This window comes from Lepidochelys kempii, chromosome 3 (assembly GCF_965140285.1).
Source record: "Lepidochelys kempii isolate rLepKem1 chromosome 3, rLepKem1.hap1, whole genome shotgun sequence".
Lineage (NCBI taxonomy): Eukaryota > Metazoa > Chordata > Testudines > Cheloniidae > Lepidochelys > Lepidochelys kempii.
The window spans coordinates 106,729,209-106,752,716 of NC_136382.1; the positions used below are offsets into that span (position 1 = coordinate 106,729,209).

The window sequence follows — 23,508 nt, forward strand, 5'->3', positions numbered from 1 at the left end:
TTGTGTTGGAGGAGTTCTGGTGCATCCCACCTATTACACACCTGTAGGCAACGTACTGTGTAACTGGTGTAATTTTCAAATGCTGCTGCTTACATCTTTCTAGCTGAGAGAAAGAAAAGTGCAGTGATGGCACCTACCCGCCGTGAGGGAGGACGGGCAATACTAAGGAGTATAAGGGGGGGAAATATTGTAAGAGTGTTGTCCAAGACCAGGAACACCCTGTCTAAGTCAATCTCTGTGTCAGGGCCTACGCAGCCAGGCAGAATAATGCTTGAATTTTAGTACACGCATTTCTATGTTATACAGGGGTGGCTTTAGTGACCCCTATATAGAAGTTGCCTCACACTTTCCACTTATAAAGGATTATTGTGATCTTGTCTTTAAGAAGCTCTTACAGCTCCACTGTTTGCAGCCTGCCTTGGCTATTTTTCAGGAAGAATCCCAAGGGTCTAGAGCAGAGGTGGGCAAACTGGGGCCCACAGGACCCTCCTGCCTGGCCCTTGAGCTCCCAGCCGGGGAGGCTAGCCCCCGGCCCCTCCCCTGCTGTCTCCCCTCCCCTGCAGCCTCAGCTCGCTGTGCTGCCAGCACTCTGGGTGGCAAGCTCCTGCCAGGCAGCACAGCTTCCAGAACCGCCAGCCTGCCCCAGTGCTCTAGACTGCGCAGGGGTGTGGCTGGCTCCGGCCGAGTGGCACAGCTGCCAGTCCTGGTGCTCTAAGTGGCATGGTAAGGGGGCAGGGAGGTTGGATAAGGGGCAGGCAGGCCCGGGGGAGGGGGAGGCAGTCAAGAGACAGGGAGTGGTTGGATGGGGTGGAGGTTCTGGGGTGTGTGTCAGGGGACGGGTAACCGGGAGGGGGGGTGGGGTGGATAGGCGTGGGAGTCCCGGGGGCATGGGAGTGGATAGTGGTCGGGGGAGTTAGGGGACAAGGAGCAGGGGGGTTGAATGGGTGGGGGTTCTGAAGGGAGCAGTCAGGGGGCGGGAAGTGGAAGGGAGCGGGGGCCAGGCTATTTGGGGAGGCACAGCCTTCCCTACCTGGCCCTCAATACAGTTTTGGAACCCCCATGTGGCCATCAGGCCAAAAAGTTTGCCCACCCCTGGTCTAGAGAGATGCCTTCCCCCTCTTCTCCACCATGAAATTCCATTCAGATTTGGCTGAAATATAAATGGTTAAAAATGGTCTTTTCCCTTCTCTTTCTTAGGTTCCTTGGAGAAATTGTGGCAGGCTGCTACAAACACTGAACACTCTGAGTCCAGGCTCTCATGCAGCTGCCAAAGGGACACATTTGCAGTTTCCTAGGCTGAAGCATGCTCAATGAACACTGAGTGAGTCAGAGGAGCACTCTCAGTGTGGTTGGCCTGGAGCTCTGAGGGTATGCAGTATCCTCAGTGAAGATGGAACATTTGCTGCCAGCCCGGAACATGCACAAACCAAGATTTTCAGAGGTTTATTATTCAGCCAAATTTCACAGGGAGAGTAAAAGGCACAACTCTAACCTAGACTGAATTCCTTGCCAAATTTCAAGTCCCTGTTCCAAAGCATGGAGACATGGGACCTTCTCAATGAAAGGGGAGGGAGGAAGAAGGGGGAAGCGAGAGAAGGGAGTTTTAACATGGCCAAAGCAATCTTATTTTTTCCTAGTCTTGTTCTCAAACAACTAAACCATTTTTTGCTCAACCTTTCCTGAAAATTCAGCCTGAAGCAGACACGTAACATGGAAAATTTCAGTCCTAGTAGTTAAAGTTTAGCAAAATTATAAGCAACTGAAAACTGGGGTCTTTTAAAGAGAAGTCTCAGGTAATATTAACTATAGGCATCACTGCCAGCTCTATTTTATTTTTATATTTTGTGTATGTGTGTGTATAGATATATCTACACACACAAATATACACACATTTATTCCATACAGAGTGAACCTTTGTGTGTATATAATGTAAAATATTGCCCTCAAGAAACCAGTATTTCCTTTGTACAATAATTCTTTCAGCTTCAGGCATTATATCACAATTTTCTTTTTTTAAGGGATATCAAAGAGTTAGGGAAAGCCAACGTTGTGATGGAGAGGATTATTTCACAAATGAAATAATAAATGCGTCCTGAGTGTCCTGATTCCTAGTCATATGCATTAGCCACAAGACTTCCTCTTTTCTAATACTTGTGATGGAAAAGCCACACAAACTGTGTGCACAAACTGATTAATTACACTCCTAGTGAGTGCAATTACAATGACCCTTTGGAAATTTGGCCCATATGTGTTTTGAAGAAAACTACATGGCCATAAGATGGCACCATCACCCCACACATTCCAAATGCAAGTTCTTCAACTGTTCCAATCGTAGGTAATTTTTTTCTGCCTACTTGCTGGGTTAAATGGTGTACCTGCTTCTCACTGAAGTGTTGGTTTTTTTTTTTAAATCTAAAAAAAACTAAATGAAAAATCAGGTACCTACTGAGTTGGGGTTTTTTTTAAACAGGGGAATGATGCATGGAATCTGTATTGCAGTCTTCATTGCTAAACCAGTTTGACACAAAATACCCCACTTCAGACTGGATTATGGCAAACTATAATCCACACTTGTCATATGTTTTTCCATATGACTAACATATTATGTTACTTGCCAGTTTAAGCCACGCTTGCCATGAAGCATTAGCGTTGAGCCTCTGTCCCAAACTGCACCATATAACCAGCGAAGGAGAGTAAAAGGGATGAAGGGGAAAGGGAATGAAAACAAAAAGATACACAGAGAAAGCAAAAGTAAAGTTAATCAGGCAGATTAAGAATAATACAATATAAACAAGGTGTAACATGACATTTTCAGGGGTCAGGAGATTTGTAGGGTTATCAAAACTGGTTTAACTGTGAGCAATTTTTAATGTGGAATTAGTTAAATATTATTATAAAGCAATAAAATGCACGTTCTTGTGTTTATTACTGATTTCCTACTTCAGATATTTACTAGAAAATAAAGAGGGTTTTGTAGTAAAAGCAAAAATGATCAAAATTAGGTTTCTTTGAAGGAGACTATTAACTGAATTGTGAGAGAGTTAGTGGACGGCAACTTCTGCAGTACCTGTGAATAGCTGCAAACAGATCCTCAGTAGTTCTCGGTCTAGCTGGCGTTGCCACTTCCTCATTCCCTGCCCTGTAACTGTTGCTTGGCAGTGAAGAATTATTTGTTGTGTCTGTCTCAAACACCTCAGCTAATCAGAAGGAATAAAAAAATACAGATAGGCCGTCACCGGAGTCCCAAACTGCACATTATCTGCTAAAGCATCCCTCTGCATTCTTCACTACAGTAAGTGAAACATTGAAGGGATGTACTGAACATACTGTTTTCTCAGTATTTCTCTGATTTCACAATTTTTTTGGGGGTGGGGGGGAACTGCAGTGTCTGAGATGCCTATGTTTGTTTACATATACACAGCACAAAATTACATTTTAAGATTTTTTTTTTTTAGGGCTTCAATTAAAACTAGTCACCGAAATTCTTCAATCTAATCAGATTTTCCTAGGATTTTTAAAACAGATGATGTGGTTAATAAAATACTGCTTGTATCTCCACTGCTTTTCTGACTAGAGGGTAAGACGGAGATAGAGACTCTTTATCAGGGATTAATCCGAGCCCTGTAATTATCCTTATGATTTTTAGTCTAGTATCACACCTGCCTTTCTATGGGTGAAAATTTGAAAGCTATCACACTTCCCCCAATCCCCCCCCCCCCATCATCAGTAAACTAGCTCCTGCTTCTCCTGAAGGATAAAAAAAGAGAGACTTACCACTTTCATCCTCTTGAGATAGATGTCTGTCAGTGTTACTGCTGTCGTCTCCATTGCTGTCTGAACTGCTTCCTTCATCCAAAGTGGTCTGCTGCTGCTCCTGCTTGGGAGCTTCTTGAACTGGTGATGCAGCAGGCTGTACCATACAGACATTGGTTTCCACTGTTTCAAAGAAGGTGGAACCAGCAGCTCCGCCCTGAGGAACCAAGCTGCCCGAGTCCATCTCATTGGAACTGAGTCCATCTGTAAGACAATTTTTTGCTTCTTCGTATTGTGCAATCTCTCTCCTAGTTGGACTTGATATGCCTCTGACAGGATCACTCACGTTAGCTATTTTTTCTGCTGTAAAATCTAGCTGCGGAGGTGGCACAATGAGGAACAGTTTGGGTTTCTTGGAAATAGGAGGTGGCTTCTTGTTTGGTGATATACCCTGAGTCTTGCTCGGAGACCCCAATGGCATCTGAAATGGTGTACTAATAAGGCCAGAGTGAGATTTTTCATTCTGCACAGGAGACTGAGGTGCTTCTTCAGTGTTTGTTCCTGATACATCAGCTTCAAAGGTTTGTATTAGACCTGCTGCATTTCCAGGATTTTGACCACTGCTGGTCTCAGGTGCACTGTCACTGAGATCTGGAAGTGAACTCTGAAGAGGAGCCTGAACTAAGCTTTTGAAGGAAGGACTATGAGTTTTCGTCTCTTCATCCAGGCTGTTACTGAGCCTTAGTGAAAGAGATGGTTTTAGAGGAGGCTGTGATGAGAAAATTATAGTTGCTTTTTCCTGAGGGTTGGCTTCAGAAATAGATCCAGCTGATTGTTCAGTCTGTGCGCCTGTACATTTTTTCACAGACCTCAGTTGTACCATTTGCAGTGCTTTGGTGGTTATTAAGGGCATTACAGGCCTACTGGAGTCTTGCTTGTTGGCTGGCTGTTTCACTGCCCTGTAGCCAGAATCATCCTGATTACATGTCTTAAAAGAATATGGTGTGAATTTAGTTGCATCTTGTGTCAGTTTGGAGTCAAGAGGCGGTGCTGGTGGAAGTACTACACTGGGGAAAATGGAGGAAGAAGGGGATGGAAGGGGAGGAGAAGGGGCAGAAAAAGGACTGAAGGACGTTTCCTGTGTTGGAGAAGGAAACCATGGACCACTCAGGGGAAAGGAAGAATTTATAACAGCTTCTGGCGGGGGTGGGGGGAAGCTGGGAGAGGCTGGTAGTGGAGGCAGATCGATTCCATCTGCTGGGGCAGGGGGCGGAGGAGGGAGAGGATGATCAGGGAAATGTGGAGGTGGAGGACCAGCAGCATCAGGAAGGGAGGTCAGGGCTGGGTCCAGTTTCTTCATGTTCACACTCCCTTCAGTAGATGTATTAGAAGAAAGAGAAGTGGAGGATGAAGAGATGGATACTGAAGATAGCAGAGAGGATTTTCTCTCAGGCACTTTCGGTTTCAACTTGGGTTTTAAAAACACAGGCACCGGAGTAAGTGCTGTGGGTGTATTTGATTGACTAGAATACCCACTAGATGGTGATGTGACTCTGTGAGACTTCTCTGGAGACGTGTTCTTTGGTTTGGCCAGTCCGCTGGCCACTTGGGGCGTAGAAGCCCTTGAGCTGTCATTGAGGTGGCTGATGCTGTAATCATTGAGGATAGCTGTAGTGCTTGCAGAACGAGCCACTGGGCGTTTGAACTGATCGTCTGGCATCCCAGCACAGTCACTGTAGTAACCCCATTGGTCAGCATATTCTGATTTGATGCTGCTTGTGTCACTCTGTGATGGGGTGACAGTACAGAGAGAGTACATATTTGGCGCTGTTGTGGACATCATGCTGCTACTTGCGCTCACGGAGCTCTGGCTGCGAGAGCGCAGCACCCAGGGATCCTCATAATCACTGCATGGACTTTGGGATGGGGAGCTACCATTTTTGCATGGAAGGTTTAACTGCAGTGAATGCTGGAGGGTAGCGATTAGTGTTTCATCGAGTACCTGTCCGCTTGACTGGGTTTTTTTCTTTGGGATCCTTCTGAGAGAGTCTGTTCTGGATGGTGGAAGAGGTGGCTTCTTTGCCTTTTTCAAAGATATGTTTCGTATGAGGGATTTGTCACTGTTGCTTGACCGTTCGTCTTGATTTTTCTTCTCATTTCCATCAAAAACATTAATCACACTGTGCCTGGGGTTTCCAAAACCATTATTACTATTGGAAAGTTTACCTGACTTGAGCCCAGAGTCCATATGCATGGTAGTGTAGTAGCCATCATGGTCCAGTGAATACAGAGAACTTGAATCTTCTTTGACAGAAGTTCTCTCTAGGCTGCTGCTACTCACATTGCTTACAGGAGTGGAATAACCTGCACTGGCATAGGCTGGCTTGTGTGAGGGAGTCTCATCATTTTCTCTAGATTTGTACACCCAGTGCTCTGTGCTGTTTATACTGTTGCTTTGTGATCTGTCCCCTGAAAAACTGGATTCACTCCTGCCATCGCTATCCTGGGAGTGGCCTTGGAAAGGGAGATTGTTTCTACAGCTATCACTCAGACTTTGGGACCCATTCTCCACATTTCCTGGAGCGCTGAGAGATACTGCTGAGTCACCAAGGGAGAGCATCATGGTAGCATTAGACGAGATAGTGTCTGAGGTCTGTGAGTGGCGCGTTGAGCTGCTCTCACTCCAGTTACCACTAGAAGAATGGTGATCTTCTTTCATGCTTACTGCATTGTTGGCAATAGGACTGTCTCTGGGTTTTGTGTAGGAAGGTGAGCTGGTGATTTTACTATCCAATGGTCCAGCACTCTGGGTGGTATGAATCACAATAACTTCTGAAGAGGATGATATCGTGGCATTTGGTATGATGCTGGTTGAATGTGTAGCATGAGGAGAGACCACACATGCTGGGCTTGCAGCTTTTTCACTCTCATAACTTCTCACCTCTTGGGACTTTGGCCTTGGCAGTGTCCCAGTCCTAGGGTTATTCCTTATATGGACCACACTATTATCAACCTGCAACTTGCTTATCTGGTGTGACAAAGTGCCAGTGATGTCTTCTGTCTGGTTAGAGACGCTCTGCCTTTGTTCTAGTGACTGCAGAGACACTCTTGCTCCAGGTCGAGGCAGGCTATGAAAACCCATGTCGTTATTTAGGCGAGAGACAAATATGACCCCAGCGGAATCACTCATCACAGACATGTTTCCAGATGAGCTGGAGAACTGTGACATCTGGGCCGCAATCCCTTGTCCTTTCTGTGCTCGTATTCTTCTCACTGAAGGGGGCACAACTTTGACTTCCTCTGTCTGGCAGCTGGTGTCCTTGGTTTCAGATCGCTGCATAGCAGAGCGGTAACTGTCTAGTCTCCCTAATGTGGAATAGTGATCTGGGACATACATCGAATGCCCACGGAAGTCACTTTGGCCAGTGCCAACTGCTGGAGTCAAAATAAAACAACAATTATCCCTCGAAAATACAAGTATTTACTTCACTATTTCCATGTTCTTATTAATGTAAAAGACATCATATGTCACATTCATTATTAGATCATTGTTCCCTTTGCCCTTGGAGGTTATACAGCTGTGGAAAGATGTTCGTGCCTTCTGAAAAACCATGCAGTACCAACAAACTCTGCCTATGTATTGTATATTTTCTACATTTCTCTTCCCATTTTCTTTATTACAAGGGACTGTTAGCTTATGGAATCCTGTGTGTTCCCACTGCTTATTCCACATGACATCTTCTATTTATGACACGATAATAATTTCCACAGCAACCCACTTTGTTACACACCAAATAATACTACACGACTTCCAGAAGGGAAGCAGCAGGAACAGACAAAAGCATGAGAAATGGAAATCTTGGTTCTGTGTTAACATCTTGGGAAACAAAGAATAAAGAAAAGAAATTCTTCAAAAAAAAATTAAAATCTGCTAAGCTGTTTCTAAACACTATTCTTTTCGAAGTCCTTCAGAAGGCACCAGTATCTCTTCAAATCTTTGTGTGGGCTAAAGAATTGACAGTGGGAGGAGTTGTATCACAAATAAAGCAAATGTTTAATGAAAGCAATAAAAATAAAATATTCCCTAAATCTGTAAAGGATTAAATACCATTTCCCAGTGGAACTATTTTGTATATACAGTAAAAGAAGAAAGCGGGGGGGGGGAGGGGTTAGGAGGAGGGGAAGGGTTTGGAAGAACCAAGAAAAATAATTCAACCAATGATCTTCCAATGACCAGCACCATCAAATACCCACATCCCTTATTTAAAAAGCAAACAGAGGTGCTGAAGACCACTGTGCTACCTGTTTATGAGGCAAATACCATAGCCTGGGGTAAACAGACTTGGAAGTCAAAGGATGAAGAATGTATTAGTTCAAGATATATCATCATAGTTATTTATTATTTGTATTACTGCAGGGCCTAGAAGCCCTCTATACAGCTATTACTAAATCAACAGAAAGGACCATCAGGTTATTATACATTTATACCTTTATAGGTCTTTGTGCCAAGAAAAAAAAATTACCACCATATATATTGTTCTTTAAACAGCATTTAAAACTGGACTGGAAGGGCTCTTAATCCCCATTGCAGTTGTGCTACTACAGTAAATTGCAAACGGAAGAGGCAGCAGAGGAAAGAGTCTGTCTACACTGTCTTTTAAAACCTATTGCGGTGAGTCTCAGAGCCCGCATCTACAGATTTGGACTCTTGCTACGGCACTAAAAACAGCTGGAACAGAGGGAAAGTGGTTGCTTTAAAACTCCTGCCTGCAAGCTGCTCTCAGAAATGACCCAGTGGCGTGTCTGAGTTGGCACCCTCTCCCACTACCTGCTTTCTTTCTTATTTGCTAAACACAACTGGATTGGTAGAAGAAGTGTTTTCCCCATTCAGTTTTAAATACAGTTTAAAGCATATTCAATTATTCTTATTCTTGGCATCTATCAGACTGAAAAAGTATTTGGAGGAGGAGGGAAGGGTATTACTTGGGGTCATGCTTCTAAAGGGAAAGCAGCACATAAAAGGCTGAATTTGTTTTACTTTTTCAAAGGCAAAAAAGTAAATTTTAAGCCCTTTTAAGTCCATTTTGTTTGCTCGTGTGTAGATTCTTCTGCTCTCATGAAAATGCAGAGTTTTTCTGCTTCAGCCAAGGGAATGAGAAATGAAATTAGATAATTCTTTGCTGGCAAACAGCTTGAAAATTCTAAGTACATGAGCCTATCAGAGCCGACAGACTATAGCAGCCAATCAAGGAACAGATTTGTATCATCAGAGTCTAGTTATTGAAAGAGCCGTATAACAACAACAATCATATTTTTATTATTTGCATTTATATGACCGGGTCAGGGCCCTGTTTTGCACAGTGCTATAAAAACACAAAGGTAGACATCACAAAGATCCCGGCCCCTGTGATGTGACCAGGTGACAATTATTATTAGAGATAGAGATAAGGAATTTGTGTATGACAGAGTAATAGCAGTTGTGATTGGACAAATAAGACAGAATGTAGGAAACTGTTGAGAATAAACTGCAGTTATGCATCACAGCAGGTATACAGTATCTTTGCATTCTGATTGGCTGATAATTTCTTTTCAATATATATAGATATGAAAAGATAAGCTAAATTTGTTCCTCTACACAAGCAACTTTTAAAAATACATGGAAACACACTTCACATTTGTTTAAAATGTTACACATAGGGAAACTAAATGTTCAGCATAACAGTACCATTCACAAAGCAGGACAACACCATAGATTTTGACCCGAGACAAGAAGCTGAGAATTTTATAGTGTAAGTAACTGGGACAAATTTATTTACTGTAAATATGCATGGAAATTTTAAACTGATTGGAACAAAAAAATATCAGGACAATTTAGGGCCTAATCTAGCAGTCCTTATGCACATGCAAGAAGTGCAAAATTTTACTCAAGGTAGCTAAAACTTTAGGCCCCAGTACGACAATCAGCTCCATGTAGGCAGATCCCTTGCAGAGTCCCATGACTTCATTGAGGGTCCACAGTTGTAATAGGCAACCAGTGTGTAGCCCCAATGAAATCAGGGGCACTCTGTGCAGATGCAAGGGTCCACTCACATAGCTTCAGCTGATGGATAAGGCCTTAAAATGTAGGCTAATTGTTTCAAGTAATATATTCTGAAGTGTGTCTTGTTTTTGTTTTTAACGAGAACATAACTTTGAGGTTTTAAAAATTTTCTGTTAAAAAGAAGGACTAAAGTGACAAATTGTGAAATTGCATTGGTCTATTTCTGTCCTCAGATGAGTGCACAACTCCCTTTGAAATCAACGGAAATTGTGAGCCCTATCTAATTGCACAACTATGTACCTGTTTCCAGTTCCATTTCTTGTACAGGGACAACAGAAATCTGCAGGGAAATCTGTGGGAACTCACTGCGCCTCGCTTAAAATGCTGTGGGTTAACCCCAGCTTGGTGGAACTTTGGAGAGAAATTTTTGTTGTTGTTTCCCAGTTTGTTTGGAATTCCTCATCAGATGCCAGATTGTCTCTTACACACTTTTATGAAGGCTTTCCAAAAATTCTTAACCTGAACTGTCTTTGTTGCTACAGCTGCTAGAATGTGTATTGTTCAGCAGGAGTTTCTGAGGAAAACTTCAAACCATTAATTGAATATTAAATTTAGAAACCTTTAATCTAATAACAGGTTGAAGTTATGTCTGCCACTACACGAAATGCTGGAAGATAATTTGAGCTTTGGAAGGATACCACATATCAGCTAAAAGCCCATCTGGTTGTAGAGGTATTTAAGCAGACATCAGCAATTTTTTTTTTTACAGAAATGGAAATTGAGTTACAGATGTTGCACAAGTGCGGTGTGAGAATAATCATCATCATGTCTGGAGGTTTAAAATGGTGGTGCCTAGCACACTGGCTTGCTGATTAGTGCTGTGCATGACCACGTGAGAGACCCTGGGCCTAGCATCCTACCCATCAACCTGTTGCCAGGCTGGGAATTACTGGGACTATTAATCAGGCAGCTCAATTAGGGCACAATTTAAGAGCAAATAGAGAAAACTGATTATCTAAGTCAAGATGGGCTCATATATTTATAGGGTTCCAATCAGAAGTGCTGGATAGAGACTCAGTTGACCTGGGACAGGTTTACAAAGGTAAATACCCCTGTCACATGACAGAGATCAGTATCCCCTGACTCTAGTGGCTACTTGGATAGTCACCAAGACATCTAGCCATTGTAGATTAATCATGCAGATCTGAGAAAAGAGTTTGCCTTTAAGTTCCTAGGATTCGATGAAATGCAGCTGGGAGAGCCTCATGCTACTCTACAGTGATTACTCTGACAAAGAGCAGCCACAGTTAATTGAGGATCATCACAAGGCGGGACTCTGAGGTAAAACGGGGTGCAAACGGAAGAGATGGATAAGAGAAAAAGGAGTAATATTGTTGTTACAAAATATTGTGTTTGTTTCAACCACTGTATAAGCAATCTCTCTTTCCAAACCTTCTGTGTCTGGCTGTATGATTATTTCTAGCACATGCACTTCTCACTTAGCCCAACTTATGCCTTACTGCTAGGCCTTCTCCAAACGTGGTAAGCTGGGTAAAGGAATGGGGCATGTGCAGTGCCAGCACTATCCCTGTTATCACATGTGAGCAGCCTGAGTCACTTCCTCCTCTATGTTTTCCCCGGGCACTTGTAGAGATAGAATATCTACACAACAAAAATCAACTTACAAGCACATGAATTTGCACTGGGTGCTCCATACAGCATCTATGATATTTGATGGGGGAAAAAAATCCCACAGTACTCCACAGAACTGTCAGCTAAAAAGTGTTGGATCCTTATAAACATCACTGCTTCCTGAAAATATGAATGTTTAATGGATGAATGTCTACTGGACAGGGAATCAAGGCAGCTTTGGTTCTATTCCTTGCTCTGCCACTGATCTAACACCTGACCTTGGGCAAGGTCATTATCCTTAACCTCTCTGTGCTTCACTTGCCCCATCTGCAAAATGGGGATAATACTTAGTTGCCTCCTAAGAGTGTTATTAACTGTGAATTCATTAGCGTTTGGAATGCTCTTTGTGACCCTCAGATGAATGGTACTATAGAAGTGTAATGGATTAAGCCCAAAACCAAGTATCTCAATGACATTCAGAAGAAGCTGCAGCCTTATCAGAAATACCACCAGTGAACAGCACAAATGCCCAGTGACCCTAAAAGAAATAATATCCTCTCTGAGGACTATGTGGGATATGTATATATAGAGACATTGAGAGACAACCAGGATTTGAAATCCCATGGCTTGAGTTCCCTGACACTGGCATGGAATCTATACATATCTGTAGAACCTCTAGTCATCTGGAGTTCTAGATGAGAAGGCAAGAGATCAGGGGCAAATCAAAAATATTTCTATAAGTATACTACAATTACTTGGGCTCAGGAACTTGGTGGAGTTAGTTGAATCCCCCAGGAAACAAAACACCTATGGATTTACTTATTAAACGTAGTATCATTTGCAGTCATAGCTGCTCAAAATTTTCTGAGATGATTACCTGGGACTTCACAGGAATTGTTTTCTCTCAGCTGTTGTTTACAAGAAAGAGTTCCAACTATAAGAAGTTAAAAAGTGTCAGTTGGAACATTTACAGTTGGTGAGAACCAAGTGATGTGATCTGCCCTACCAGAAAGCAGGTGCTGAGTGACCATTCTGGATTCAGCTGTCAGACATATCCATCCTGACCACTGATGGGTTGTCACAAACAGATTTGGTGTTTGGGGACCTATCAGGAAACAAATGCTAGAGACAGGAGCCAAAGAAAAGCACCTGATCTCAATTCTGGCCCTTAAAACCACTTCCTTTTAAAAAAAGGGGGAGGTTATTGTGAGACATTCAATTGGACCTTATGTTAAAAAGAGTTGTGAACGCTGTTATTGAAGATGTGATGTGAGAACAGCAGCAATGGATAGAATAGTATGTTTAGAGAGTTTTTTTCCCCAGGACCAGAATAGGGCAGAGGCTGGGTGCCAGGCTGTTCAGAGGCGAAGAATCAGAATGTGTGTGGAGCCTGACAAAAGTGGTGAGGGGGAAAAACAAGCAAGGAAAGAACTCTAAAGCAATTTCCTGTACTGAACCTATCCCTGTTGGGACAAAGGAAGACCTGCTTTGCTTCCCATAATGGAGGATTAGATGTGGTTCATGCTGTAGGACTGGTGCAGAGATATAGGGAGGGAGCATAGGAGACCTACAGCCTGGAATAATTGAAGTAAGTAGCCCATTGGAACTGCTTTGGTGCAGGTTTATGGCGGAAGCTTATCCACAAGCAAGACAGCGTCAGGTCTTGGTAAAGGCAGCATTGGATCAGGTTAGGCTAGATCCCTGATAAAGGAGTCAGTTCAGAGTATGTACGCAGTAAGTTAAGTAGGACTGTAAAAATGTGAAAAAATGTTGGTGTCTTTGGTCCAGTCCACAGCCTAGAGGTATAGGAAAAGGAAGGTGAACTTTACAAAGAGCTGAAAAGAGGGGGAGTCTTCCAGTAGATTCTCCCTGATACTTGCCCTTCTGTAAGAGAAAGAGGGGAATGTTCTTACTTCCTGACAGGTGTAACCCAGATTCACCAGTTCCAAAAAAGGTACATCCTGACATCCAGAGAAGAATTAGAGTGTGATAAAGGAAATGATGATGGAAAGTAGCTGCTTTAGTAATGCCACATCCAGAAGAGAGAGAGACACAGAGAGAGTTGTCCCTGGTCTACACTACAAACGTATGACACTATAACTACATAACTTAGGGGTGTGGAAAGGCCACACCCCAAGCGATGCAGTTATACTGACTTAACTACTGCTGTAGACAGTGCTATGTCATGGGAGCGCTTCTCCCATCAACATTGCTGCTGCCTCTTGGGGAGATGGAGTACCTACGCTGACAGGAGAAGCTCTCCTGTCGGTGTAGGCAGCGACTTCACTAAGGGCAACAATGGCTGTATGTGTAGACAAGCCCTTAGTGAAGCTAAGTCATGCAGGTACATTGATTTGGATCATTTGTCTCTGACTTTTCTTGCCTTTTCTTGTCTCTTGTTCAAATTTTGCTCCACAGAGGCTAAGTTTTATGGTTTCTATGTAGTTGATGCAGATAATTTAGAGCTATGTAAAAATAATCGAGGGTGTTAGTGTCTGTAGAAATTTAACACCCTTTGTCGCCTCCCACCTTTTTGTTAAATAGTTTTAAGAGATGCTACTGTTCAGCAACCGTATTGTTTAACATATTTAAAATTAGTCCCTTTGCAGTTTCTAGGTGGTATCTCTAAATTGTTAGGGGTCTAATACTCTGAATCTGGCCAGTGTGAATATGAGAACAACTATTTTACTGGACAAGTCAAGGGCCATCATGAGATATATTATATTTATAGAGCACCTTTCATGCAGAAGGATCTCAAAGTGCTTTACAGACTATGTACAAGGATCACTTTGCTCATCGTTGAAATGGCAAAAGGGCAACACTCCAAAATATGAATATTTAAAGATATTTTTCATTGGGATCTTCATGGGTGCAATTAGTGTTCCCTTTTAGAATATTTGGTTAAATTCCAATGGCCTCAAAGTCACTACGCACACCAAAACTATTATGTTCATATACAACAGACAAAGACTTTTGCTATATTTTGTCTTTATTCATCAAAAGAAAACAGTGAAACAGGGAAAACCCCAACATTTCAGCCTTATAGAGTCTTTTCCAGCTCCATAACAACAAACAGAAATAGTCCACTCTGATAAGAGCTTTGAGGTAATCTCATATTTCTGTTTCTTTTTGAAGAACAAATAAGATGTAACAAGTCTGCTATGGGTTGATTATTTAGCTTGTGCATGGCAACTTTGATGTGTCCAGAGATTTCAGTTCTTGTATAAACATTGTAGCCATTCACAGCAAGTCTTTAGGGAAGACATGAAGAGGGATTTATTCAGTTGAAACCACAGGGAAAATGTAGACAGGCACAATGTAATTGCTTGATTTGGATTTGATCTGGATCCACATTCAAACAAAATGAGCCGTGGTATGTTTAACAAGACATTGTTTGTTTTGAGATAGGGTTAGGGAAACAGAATGGATTACATGCATCTATTGCAAGGAAGCAGTGTGGCCTAGTGGACAGAGCACCAGAATGGCACTCAGGAGACCTGGGTTCTTTTCGCAACTCTGCTACTGCGGGTGACCTTGGGCAAGTCACTTCACCTCTCTGTGCTTCACTTTCCCCACCTGTAAAATGGGGATAATGATACTGACCTATTTTGAAAAGTGTTTTGATATTTCCTATTAAAATTGCATAAGTGCTAGGCATTAAGGGAGCAACAATGGCTCCTAGGGAATCCCCCTAGTGTAAGTTTGCTCCCTGTGTGGTGCAGAACTGCCACAATGGTTCTGTGAAGCTAATATAACAGCTCCCAGCGCAAGGCGTGTGGCTGTGCTCTGCCTATCCTGACATAGCGGACAGTCCATAAGAAGCTGTTGCAGCCAGAGCATAGATTAGCAGCCCAGAGGTTACTGTAGCTTAAGCGAGGAGCCAAACAAATTTTCAAACAGCCTGAGAAAATGCAGGGAATGAAAGGTGATTTAAAGTCACCTTTTACTCCTGCCCCTTCTGTTTCTGTGTTCAGCACATCACAGAAACATAAGAACAAAGAATCAGGTCCATAAAATCTGTGGTCTCAACATTTTTAAAAGTAGAACTAGCAAAAGGCAACCTTCATTTAAGACATTTGTGGAAGATTTCTGCATAATACAGATGCCATCTGTATTTGCTATTTATTTCAGCTGGTAAATTATAATCAATCATTTTAGATGGTAAAAATAAAGGCACAAAATGTGCACACATATCCAGAGTTTTGGTTTTACATAATATGCAAAAGACCACATCCTCCACACAGTGCTTCCTAATCGGGTTGCCACTCATTTCTGAATTCACAAATCCAACTTTTCCAGGTCTGGTTTGCATCCTACAAGCCTAGCATTCAGGACATTAAGAGAATCTCAAAATCATTATAGGTAGAAAACGGTGTCATTTCGTCACAACATCAAAAGGTGCTGTAATATAAAGTTGCCCATGTGAAGATTCAATACAGTGTTATGCTGTGCGAATCTTGCCTGGTAGCAAAAAGAAAGGTGGGATTCCCACACTGGGACATTGTTTCATTATGGATTTTGAGGGAACAGCTCTATTTACAGCACCACTTTGTACTGCACCTGGGTTTCCCTGTAGCTCTCCAATTCAAGTTTCTATAAGCCTGACACCTTATGATGTCAGAAATTCGGACAGGTGAGTTTGCTTTGCTCAATTTCAAACCTACTCAGTCTCAAACATCATAAGTTTGGTGTTCTGCTTCGAAGACTGAAAAATGGAGTGGGGAAAAATGGAAGAATGGGAAAAATGGGTGGAAAAAAATGCAGGAGGGAGAAAATCTAAAGAAAGAATCAACACATGATATATTACCATCTTTATGGCACTACCTCCGTTCTTGGGAAATTCTTATAACTTTAATATATAATTACTGGAGTTCCCTTTGGCTAAAAAATTATGATTTAGAAAACAATTCTCTTTAAAACAGGAAAAAGCATGGATTTAAATGACTGGAAAAATAAAGAATTGTTTATTCAGACTAGTTCTATAAGCCTTTACAAAAAAGTTTGAAAGGGTTTGCCAAAACCCAGAGTCCACCACCTTCAAACATCCCTAATTTATTAAATCTGAAAAAGATCACAACCCTAAGTAGGGTGGTTGGCACTGACTAGAAAATTGTTCCTCTGGAACATGCAATGGAGTTGAACATCAGGACATTGAAGTGTTCTCATTAAACATCTAGTTAATCTACTACTAAATGTCTAGTCTATGTCAAGCACGACCAATGAAATAGGTAACAATACTGGCATTTAAGAGGTCACAATTAGGTCTGAACTACACTGGAGGAACTGGATGGCTCTTTGGGTATTTTTGTTTCAATGTGAGAGGCTGCAGATCCAGTAAGACAACCATTAATTGGTTGACAGTGGTAATGCATTCTTCACAAGTAAAATGCCTAAACACTTCATTTTTTATTTAAATGGTTGCTTATATTCTGGAGCATAGGGCAAAATCTGTAGAAAGATTCTAAATGCATGGATTTTACATCCCTGCAGATTTCGATTGTCCCAGTACACACCTTTTTCAAATAATGTGTTCCCCTCAATTGACTGAAATCAGCAAACAAAGAGCTTTAATTTCCAGATGCACAAATGATTTGGCTTGAATTAACATGCCTTTTGCAATAGGGCACACATTTATTTGGAACTTTAATAGGCTATCAGACTGTATTGGCTTCATAAGCACTGGTAAATGTTATTAGTCTAGTAATGGTAAGCAGTGAAGATGAATAGTGACGGAATACAGTTCTGATGAGCCATACCTAGCTCCTTTTGTATGTTGTCAGGGACTCCTGTAATAGTCTTTCTCCTTTTGACTTTCTTCGGCCGTCTTACCACAGTGTCTGTGTAAATTAGAGACCGCCGAATGCTGGCTTGGCGGTCGAAATTCTCCCCTAATGTGTAGTAGAACAAGCAAAGCAACATTACTTTCAAGCACGCTGACATCATGCACTTTCTTCCACTAGCTCATTGTAGAAATGAAAAAAAGGCATTAATAAATGATGTTAGCTCAGTCCTACAGTGAAGGTATACATTGAAGGAAAAGATACAGCATATCATCACCATAAGGCTTGAGGAACATGTACATTATAGAAAGATGCATGGTATATGAGATTTTTGACTCCCTGTACCTAATTCAAATCTGACTGAAGCAAGTACCATTCCACTAAAGTCATCAGGCTTGAATTTGGCCCCACTATGGGTTGTTTTTTGTGGGGAAGACAGCAAATTTGATTGCTCCCGGAAAATGAAAGACTAATACTGTTCATTTAGGGACAGACATTGTGATGGCAGGACTAATGCTAGCTTCCTCATGCAGCTCCACCAATGCATCTAAACCTTGACCTGCAATATTTTTTTTTCAGGCTGACCATTCTTAAGCAAACAATGCCAAAGTAACGGTATCGAATCTGTATAGTTATTTCATGATGTGGGTAAACATCCACTGGTGACCAGGATGAGACCAAACTAATTTTCTGTACGATCCCAGCTATATTTCAATCCCAATCTCCATAAGTGAAAGGCCAAAAGTATTAATAAACTGTAATATTAGTTACTATCAAATCTTTATAAATGGAACATTAATAAATGGACTACTACAGAATGAAGAACTCGTGTCTATCAGAGTGCACTACTGGAGAAAGCCTTATAGTGACCATGTACTGTATCATAATGGAACCCAGAAGCAGCACCTCTCCAGTTAAGGTTGAGCAGCTTTTCCTTAGAAATTCACTTTTTAGGGGTTCACAACTTCGCCATTTTAATTCCCACGAAGATCAAAATTGGCTTATGAATTGTCAGCCAAGTTAATTCCCCGGCTAAAATTAGATCACAGTGCTCAAACTCTTTTTTTTTTTTTAATTTAAAAAACCCACAAATAATTTTTAAAATACAAATTCACTTTGGATTAGTTTAAGCACTTTTAAATCTGCCCTTATTTGGGGGCAGAGTTTTAAAAACTGAGATGCTATACACACTTGAGCATGAGTATTCTCTTGCCTTCTTCTGTGTTTTTCTTCAGTAATTTAAAAAAAAATCAATGGCCAAATTATGTACCTCTGAAAAGTGACTACTGCACGTACACAGTAGCTAATGTACTTCTCATACATCTTTCTCCTGGTTTCCTTCACATCATTGTGTGTCATACAGGTAGTGAGGAAAATACCACAATTTCTACAACATTTTACGTTTCAAAAGATTGTGTGCAGACACCTGAAAACACAGGAATAATAAATGTAGCAGTTCCATTCATCCTATACAAAGAATATGACTAAATGTTAATGGATCGTTGTGTCCCAATGTATAGCATTCTTGCTAACCAAAATCTTTGCAACTGTAACAGTGCATCTATTTCATCTCAATGTTCAGGGTTCTACTAATTAAAGTAAGGCCATATTTTAAGTAAGGCGGTGGGGGGGCATTTATTTAAATATGGTTTTAAATAAAGTCATATTTAAAGTAAGGGGGGGGGGCATTCCCCCAGGATCTATGATAGAGAAGCCCCAAAACATTGTGGCAGAATGCCCACTTTTAGAGGACACTACTACTACTCTAATGGTATGTCTACATTGCAATCAGGTGGTGTTATACCAGCACAGATAGCCATACCCAAGCTACCTCATTAAAAATAGCAGAGTAGCCATGACAGCATGGATTAGCCACTCAAGGACATACACAAGTCCTGGGTAGGCTTGTTGAGCGGCTAGCTCATGCCACCATGGCAACATGCTATTTTTAGCAAGCTAGCTCATGTATGGCAATCACGTGTCCTGACTGGAGTATAGACGTACCCTGTGGGTATGTCTATGCAGAAAACACACACACCTGGGGCTGCCCTGGGTCAGAACCTCAGCCGCTGTGCCACGGGTCTTTTATTTCAGCATAGACGTACCCTAAATGTTATGAGATGCTGGGACCCTTATTGCTTGAAGGTTCAGGATAATTTGTTAATCCAGCCCTCAGATGAACAACTAATACTTCTACCCACATTATGATATGTCCAAAGAACTGGATGGAACTATCAATAGAAGGTTTTTTTTTTTGTTTCTTCAAAAATTTCTTCTTCCATTTAAAAAACAAACAGCCACACACAAGACAGTGGGTTCTGAGGAAATTAGAATGCAAAACAAAAAGACAATTATAATCACAAATCCTCCAGACTAAAATAAAATTTTAATTGTAATTTAAGAGAATTCAAACAAGAAAATCCTCTGATGATTAACACTGCCACTCCATCCTCATTTGCCTTATTCTGCCTTTGATTTTGCAGTATAGATTATGTAACATGTGAAAGTCATTATGTTAATTATAGATCCAATCCTGCAACCATTACTCATGCAATCAGTTTTTTGGTTTAATTGGGACTACTCATGTGAGTAAAGTCAGTAGGAAAAGGCCCACATTTATATTGATTTGTATGGATGAAGAATGTTAAGGATAAAGAGGCCACATTAACAAACCAAGGGCTTGTCTACACTTACTGGGGGATCAAGGAGCAGCAATCGATGCATCGGCGGTCGATTTAGTGGATCTAGTAAAGACCCACTAAATCGACCGCAGATTACTCTCCTGTCGTCATTGCGTAGTGTGGACCCCGTGGTAAGCAGATCTAAGCTACATTGATTTGAGTTATGTTATTCACGTAACTCTAACTAAGTAGCTTAGATCAAATTTCCCCTGTAGTGTAGACAAGGCCTAAGTTAAACTAATCAAATCAGGATGTTTCAGTCTTATTTTGACCACTGTTTGAGGCTAAAATACATATTTATCAGGGTCTAATAAAAATACAAAAAAAATATTCATTTTTGTTCTTAATGGTTTATAATAAATGTCCTTCAAAGTCCTCATTTGAAGTCTATCTGTCTTACTTGTTAAATCATGGGACAAAAGGTCAACAGGACCTAAGCACATGCTTAGCTTCTTTGCAGAATCAGACCCTTGCTCTTCATTTTTGCCCTTGTTTAACCTACCCATCACCACCAGATACTTTTACAGCTGGAAAATAGTCCTAGAAAACCCACTGCAGTGGACACCACTATAGGTCTCTTGATTAAAATGTAGAACGTGCTGTAAAAGCACTTGCTGGCCGCCACTCCACCACTAAAAAATGGAGCAAAATCACTTGCAGAATGAGCTCAGCCCCTGTTTACCCTAAAGACAGAATCTATTTCCAAACTTGGATGTCTAGTCAGCAGCTTGTCAGCCTCATGCAGTAACCATGCATCTTCAGACCAGCCACCAGATTTGTAATACTAATGTGTTAATTGCAATCTGTCCTACTGAAGAGCTAAACTGCCAGAACACCGCCATGTGGTGCACACCCCAGTAAGAAGCTTATTCATTATTAATGCACTTTCAAAAATGCTTTCCATTTCCAAAAGCTACTTCTTGGGTTAATATTTTATTTTGGTCAAATAGTAATGAATAGGGATTTCTGTCCCACTTCTGTGCAAACAACGTAAGAGTCACAAGTTATTAAAAAAGAGCAAGCAAAGGAACAAAAGCTGCTATGTATGTTGCACAGCATGGCTTAAAGAGTGGCACAGAACAAAGTTTTCATTCTGCATTTTTTTTCCTCCCCCATATAAGTAAATTTAACATAGGAAATTTATAAAACAAAGTTACACTGGGGGAAAGAGTGAATTTTTTGAAACCTGTAATAGACTGCAACAAAGGATAGATCCGCTTCACTATGGCACTCAATTAATTATTTTTTAAGTAGCACAGTAATAATTTCAGAGACAAGGAAACTTGTGGCTCATGCAGGGCAGTTTACATACCTAATAGTAATTTTGCTTTCCTGTCATCACTTTCATAGCTCCTTACTATCACTTATATAAAAGGAGTAAGAGTGCAAAACAAGCACTTCAAAGAAAGCCAGGTTTGTTACACAACTTGATGAAATTACAAGTACAATTTGTACAGATTCATTAACATTTCCAATACCGTATAACTAAATTAAACCTATGGCAGTTACTTGACCTCTTATCTTTTTACTCCTCCCACCCCTTCTTTCCAATCTGTTTGTCTCCACTGTACAGTTGCAGTACACAGAGGTCATTACTGTGAACTGCAGATTACTCAATTTATAAATATGTTTTGCTCGGGCTGTCACAATATCTAAGCCATGCTCAGACTTATTGATTATGGCAGATAATCCATTGTTCCCATAACACAATCTTCTGCACCTGTGTATCCTATATTTCCAAGATAATGCCAATTGGTCTGCAATGCTTCAGTGTTGTATTTGTTTATGCTGTTAATTTGAAACATTTCATTATTTTCTGGTTATCTTCTTTTAACGTCCATGACATTTTCTCTTGATTTGCAGATTTCTTTGTAGTGTTCATTATTGGCCTGAAGGTGTATAGCATTGTAAAATTTCACCAATGGAAACATTCAGCATTAATTCTATGCAGTTCTTTCACAAAAATATATTAATAAAAAGGATGTGTATTAAGTAGTTATTAGTAATCAAACAGGAGAAGTGAACGTCCCATCTTAATAAATTATTAAACAAAATCAAATATCACACACTGTTGATTACAATATAATGGTAAGCTTGGAGTCAAATGGAAGCCATGTGAGGTTTGATATAAGTCAGATACTGAATATCTTCCTGTTTCTGGCATGTAAACATAAACACACACATCCTGAACAACCTACAATATACAATCTTTATAATACTCAGACACAAGGAAGAATTAAGTGATGATTTAATCTTTCATGAAAGTTCTAATGTGGGATACATCAAAAACTTTTCTGCATCTAGCTGGTTTTCAGCAGTGTAACTTCCATAGTCTTAAATGGGAACTATGCAGCTAAAATCACCCACAACATTTTATTATATTACTGATTATTACATTATTATATTACTGATACTAAGGAAATATGGAATACACATATAAAAAGGGAAATTTCCTCCCAAGAGCCATAAATATAAGCCGCCCAACAACTTCTTTTATATCCTCACCCTTATTCTTTCCCTGTAAGCCTCTGGCCACCAATAATAAAAGGTGTGGGGTTTTTTCTCTCCAAATTTTGAAACTCTCCTGCTTTGGGGGACAGAAATCTTTTGATAACTTCCCTTCCGTAAATTCTTAAGATAAAATCCTGACAATCATTGCCAGTACTAAAGCAGATGATTTTCCATTACAAATTTTCATTGTAGTCCATTGCAAAATGTAATTGATATCAATTTTCCCGTTAGATCTCATCAATTTTTATTCTGTTTCAAGACCACGCTGTTGGTTTTCTTTATTAAATTAAGTGTCTGACTAGGATTCACAATATTTTGAAATAGAGGGGCAGTAACTAGTAATTATTTCAGGTGATGTAACTAAATCGTGTACTTCAGGTAACACATAAAGAAACAATATTGACTAGGGTTCGTCCCCCCCAGGCATTCTAAACACCACTGAAATTAGAAGCCTACCAGTTACATTAATAGGAACCACATCTGTTTGGACCGCTTGTGCTTGCTGTCGCATTTTCTCCTCTGGCGTCGGCAACGGAAGTGACTTGGTCCAGTTAGTTTGGGTGTCGATATCACAACATTCATTTGAAATGGGTGTTCTACTTCTCTTGATGCTAATAAGCTTTTCCTCTTCTGGGGAAGGTACTGAGAACTACAAAAAGAAAGTTATACAACAGTATGAATTTCTTATAAGAAAAAAACGTCAAGCCAAATTGTGATAGCCTTACTGACAATGAACAGTACTTGACACTGCAAGTAGTCTCATTGCAGCCAGCAGGACTACTCGTGGAGTGAGATACTACTCAGCAAGAGTAAGGATATCACAGCCTGCCCATAAAAAGTATGGGTATGCTCCACTGAAGGCCAACGGGAATCACTTTATGCAGAGGACTGAGGTCTAAATTGCTTTAACAAATCTCAACCCTCAACAGATTTTTTTCCACCACTGAAGCTTATAACAAACCTGCATGTGTTAAACAATGGAGAAAAACGAACAAACACTGTCACATAAGGAACGGCAGCTTGTATGCCACATTTCAGCCCAATTTGATTTAAAAAAAAATATAGCTGAGGTAGAATAGGTTTCTAATGAAAATGGCAAATGACCCTGAAC

At 40.8% G+C, this 23,508-nt stretch overlaps 2 protein-coding genes across 9 annotated transcripts in view; one reads left to right on the plus strand and one right to left on the minus strand.

Annotated features, from left to right (window-relative positions):
• The window catches only part of HEBP2 (heme binding protein 2), a 28,072-nt gene extending 25,144 nt beyond the window's left edge, over positions 1–2,928 (plus strand). Inside the window, exon 6 of the mRNA XM_073337460.2 lies at positions 1,198–2,928. Within this exon, the coding sequence (XP_073193561.1) occupies positions 1,198–1,314 (117 nt within the window). The 3' untranslated portion in view covers positions 1,315–2,928. The remainder of the gene's footprint in view (positions 1–1,197) is intronic.
• Positions 1–23,508, minus strand: part of NHSL1 (NHS like 1) — a 262,680-nt gene that overhangs the window by 5,180 nt on the left and 233,992 nt on the right. For 3 of the 8 annotated variants that reach the window (XM_073337449.2, XM_073337453.2, XM_073337456.2), the window contains exons 4-7: positions 22,854–23,046; positions 17,182–17,313; positions 3,775–7,188; positions 3,068–3,197 (exon numbers count right to left, since the gene is read on the minus strand). In XM_073337449.2, coding sequence (XP_073193550.2) covers positions 3,068–3,197; positions 3,775–7,188; positions 17,182–17,313; positions 22,854–23,046 — 3,869 coding nt within the window. Of the gene's footprint in view, positions 1–2,615; positions 2,668–3,067; positions 3,198–3,774; positions 7,189–17,181; positions 17,314–22,853; positions 23,047–23,508 lie in introns of all 8 variants that reach the window. The other 5 variants (XM_073337451.2, XM_073337455.2, XM_073337458.2 and 2 more) reach the window with 4 other exon arrangements.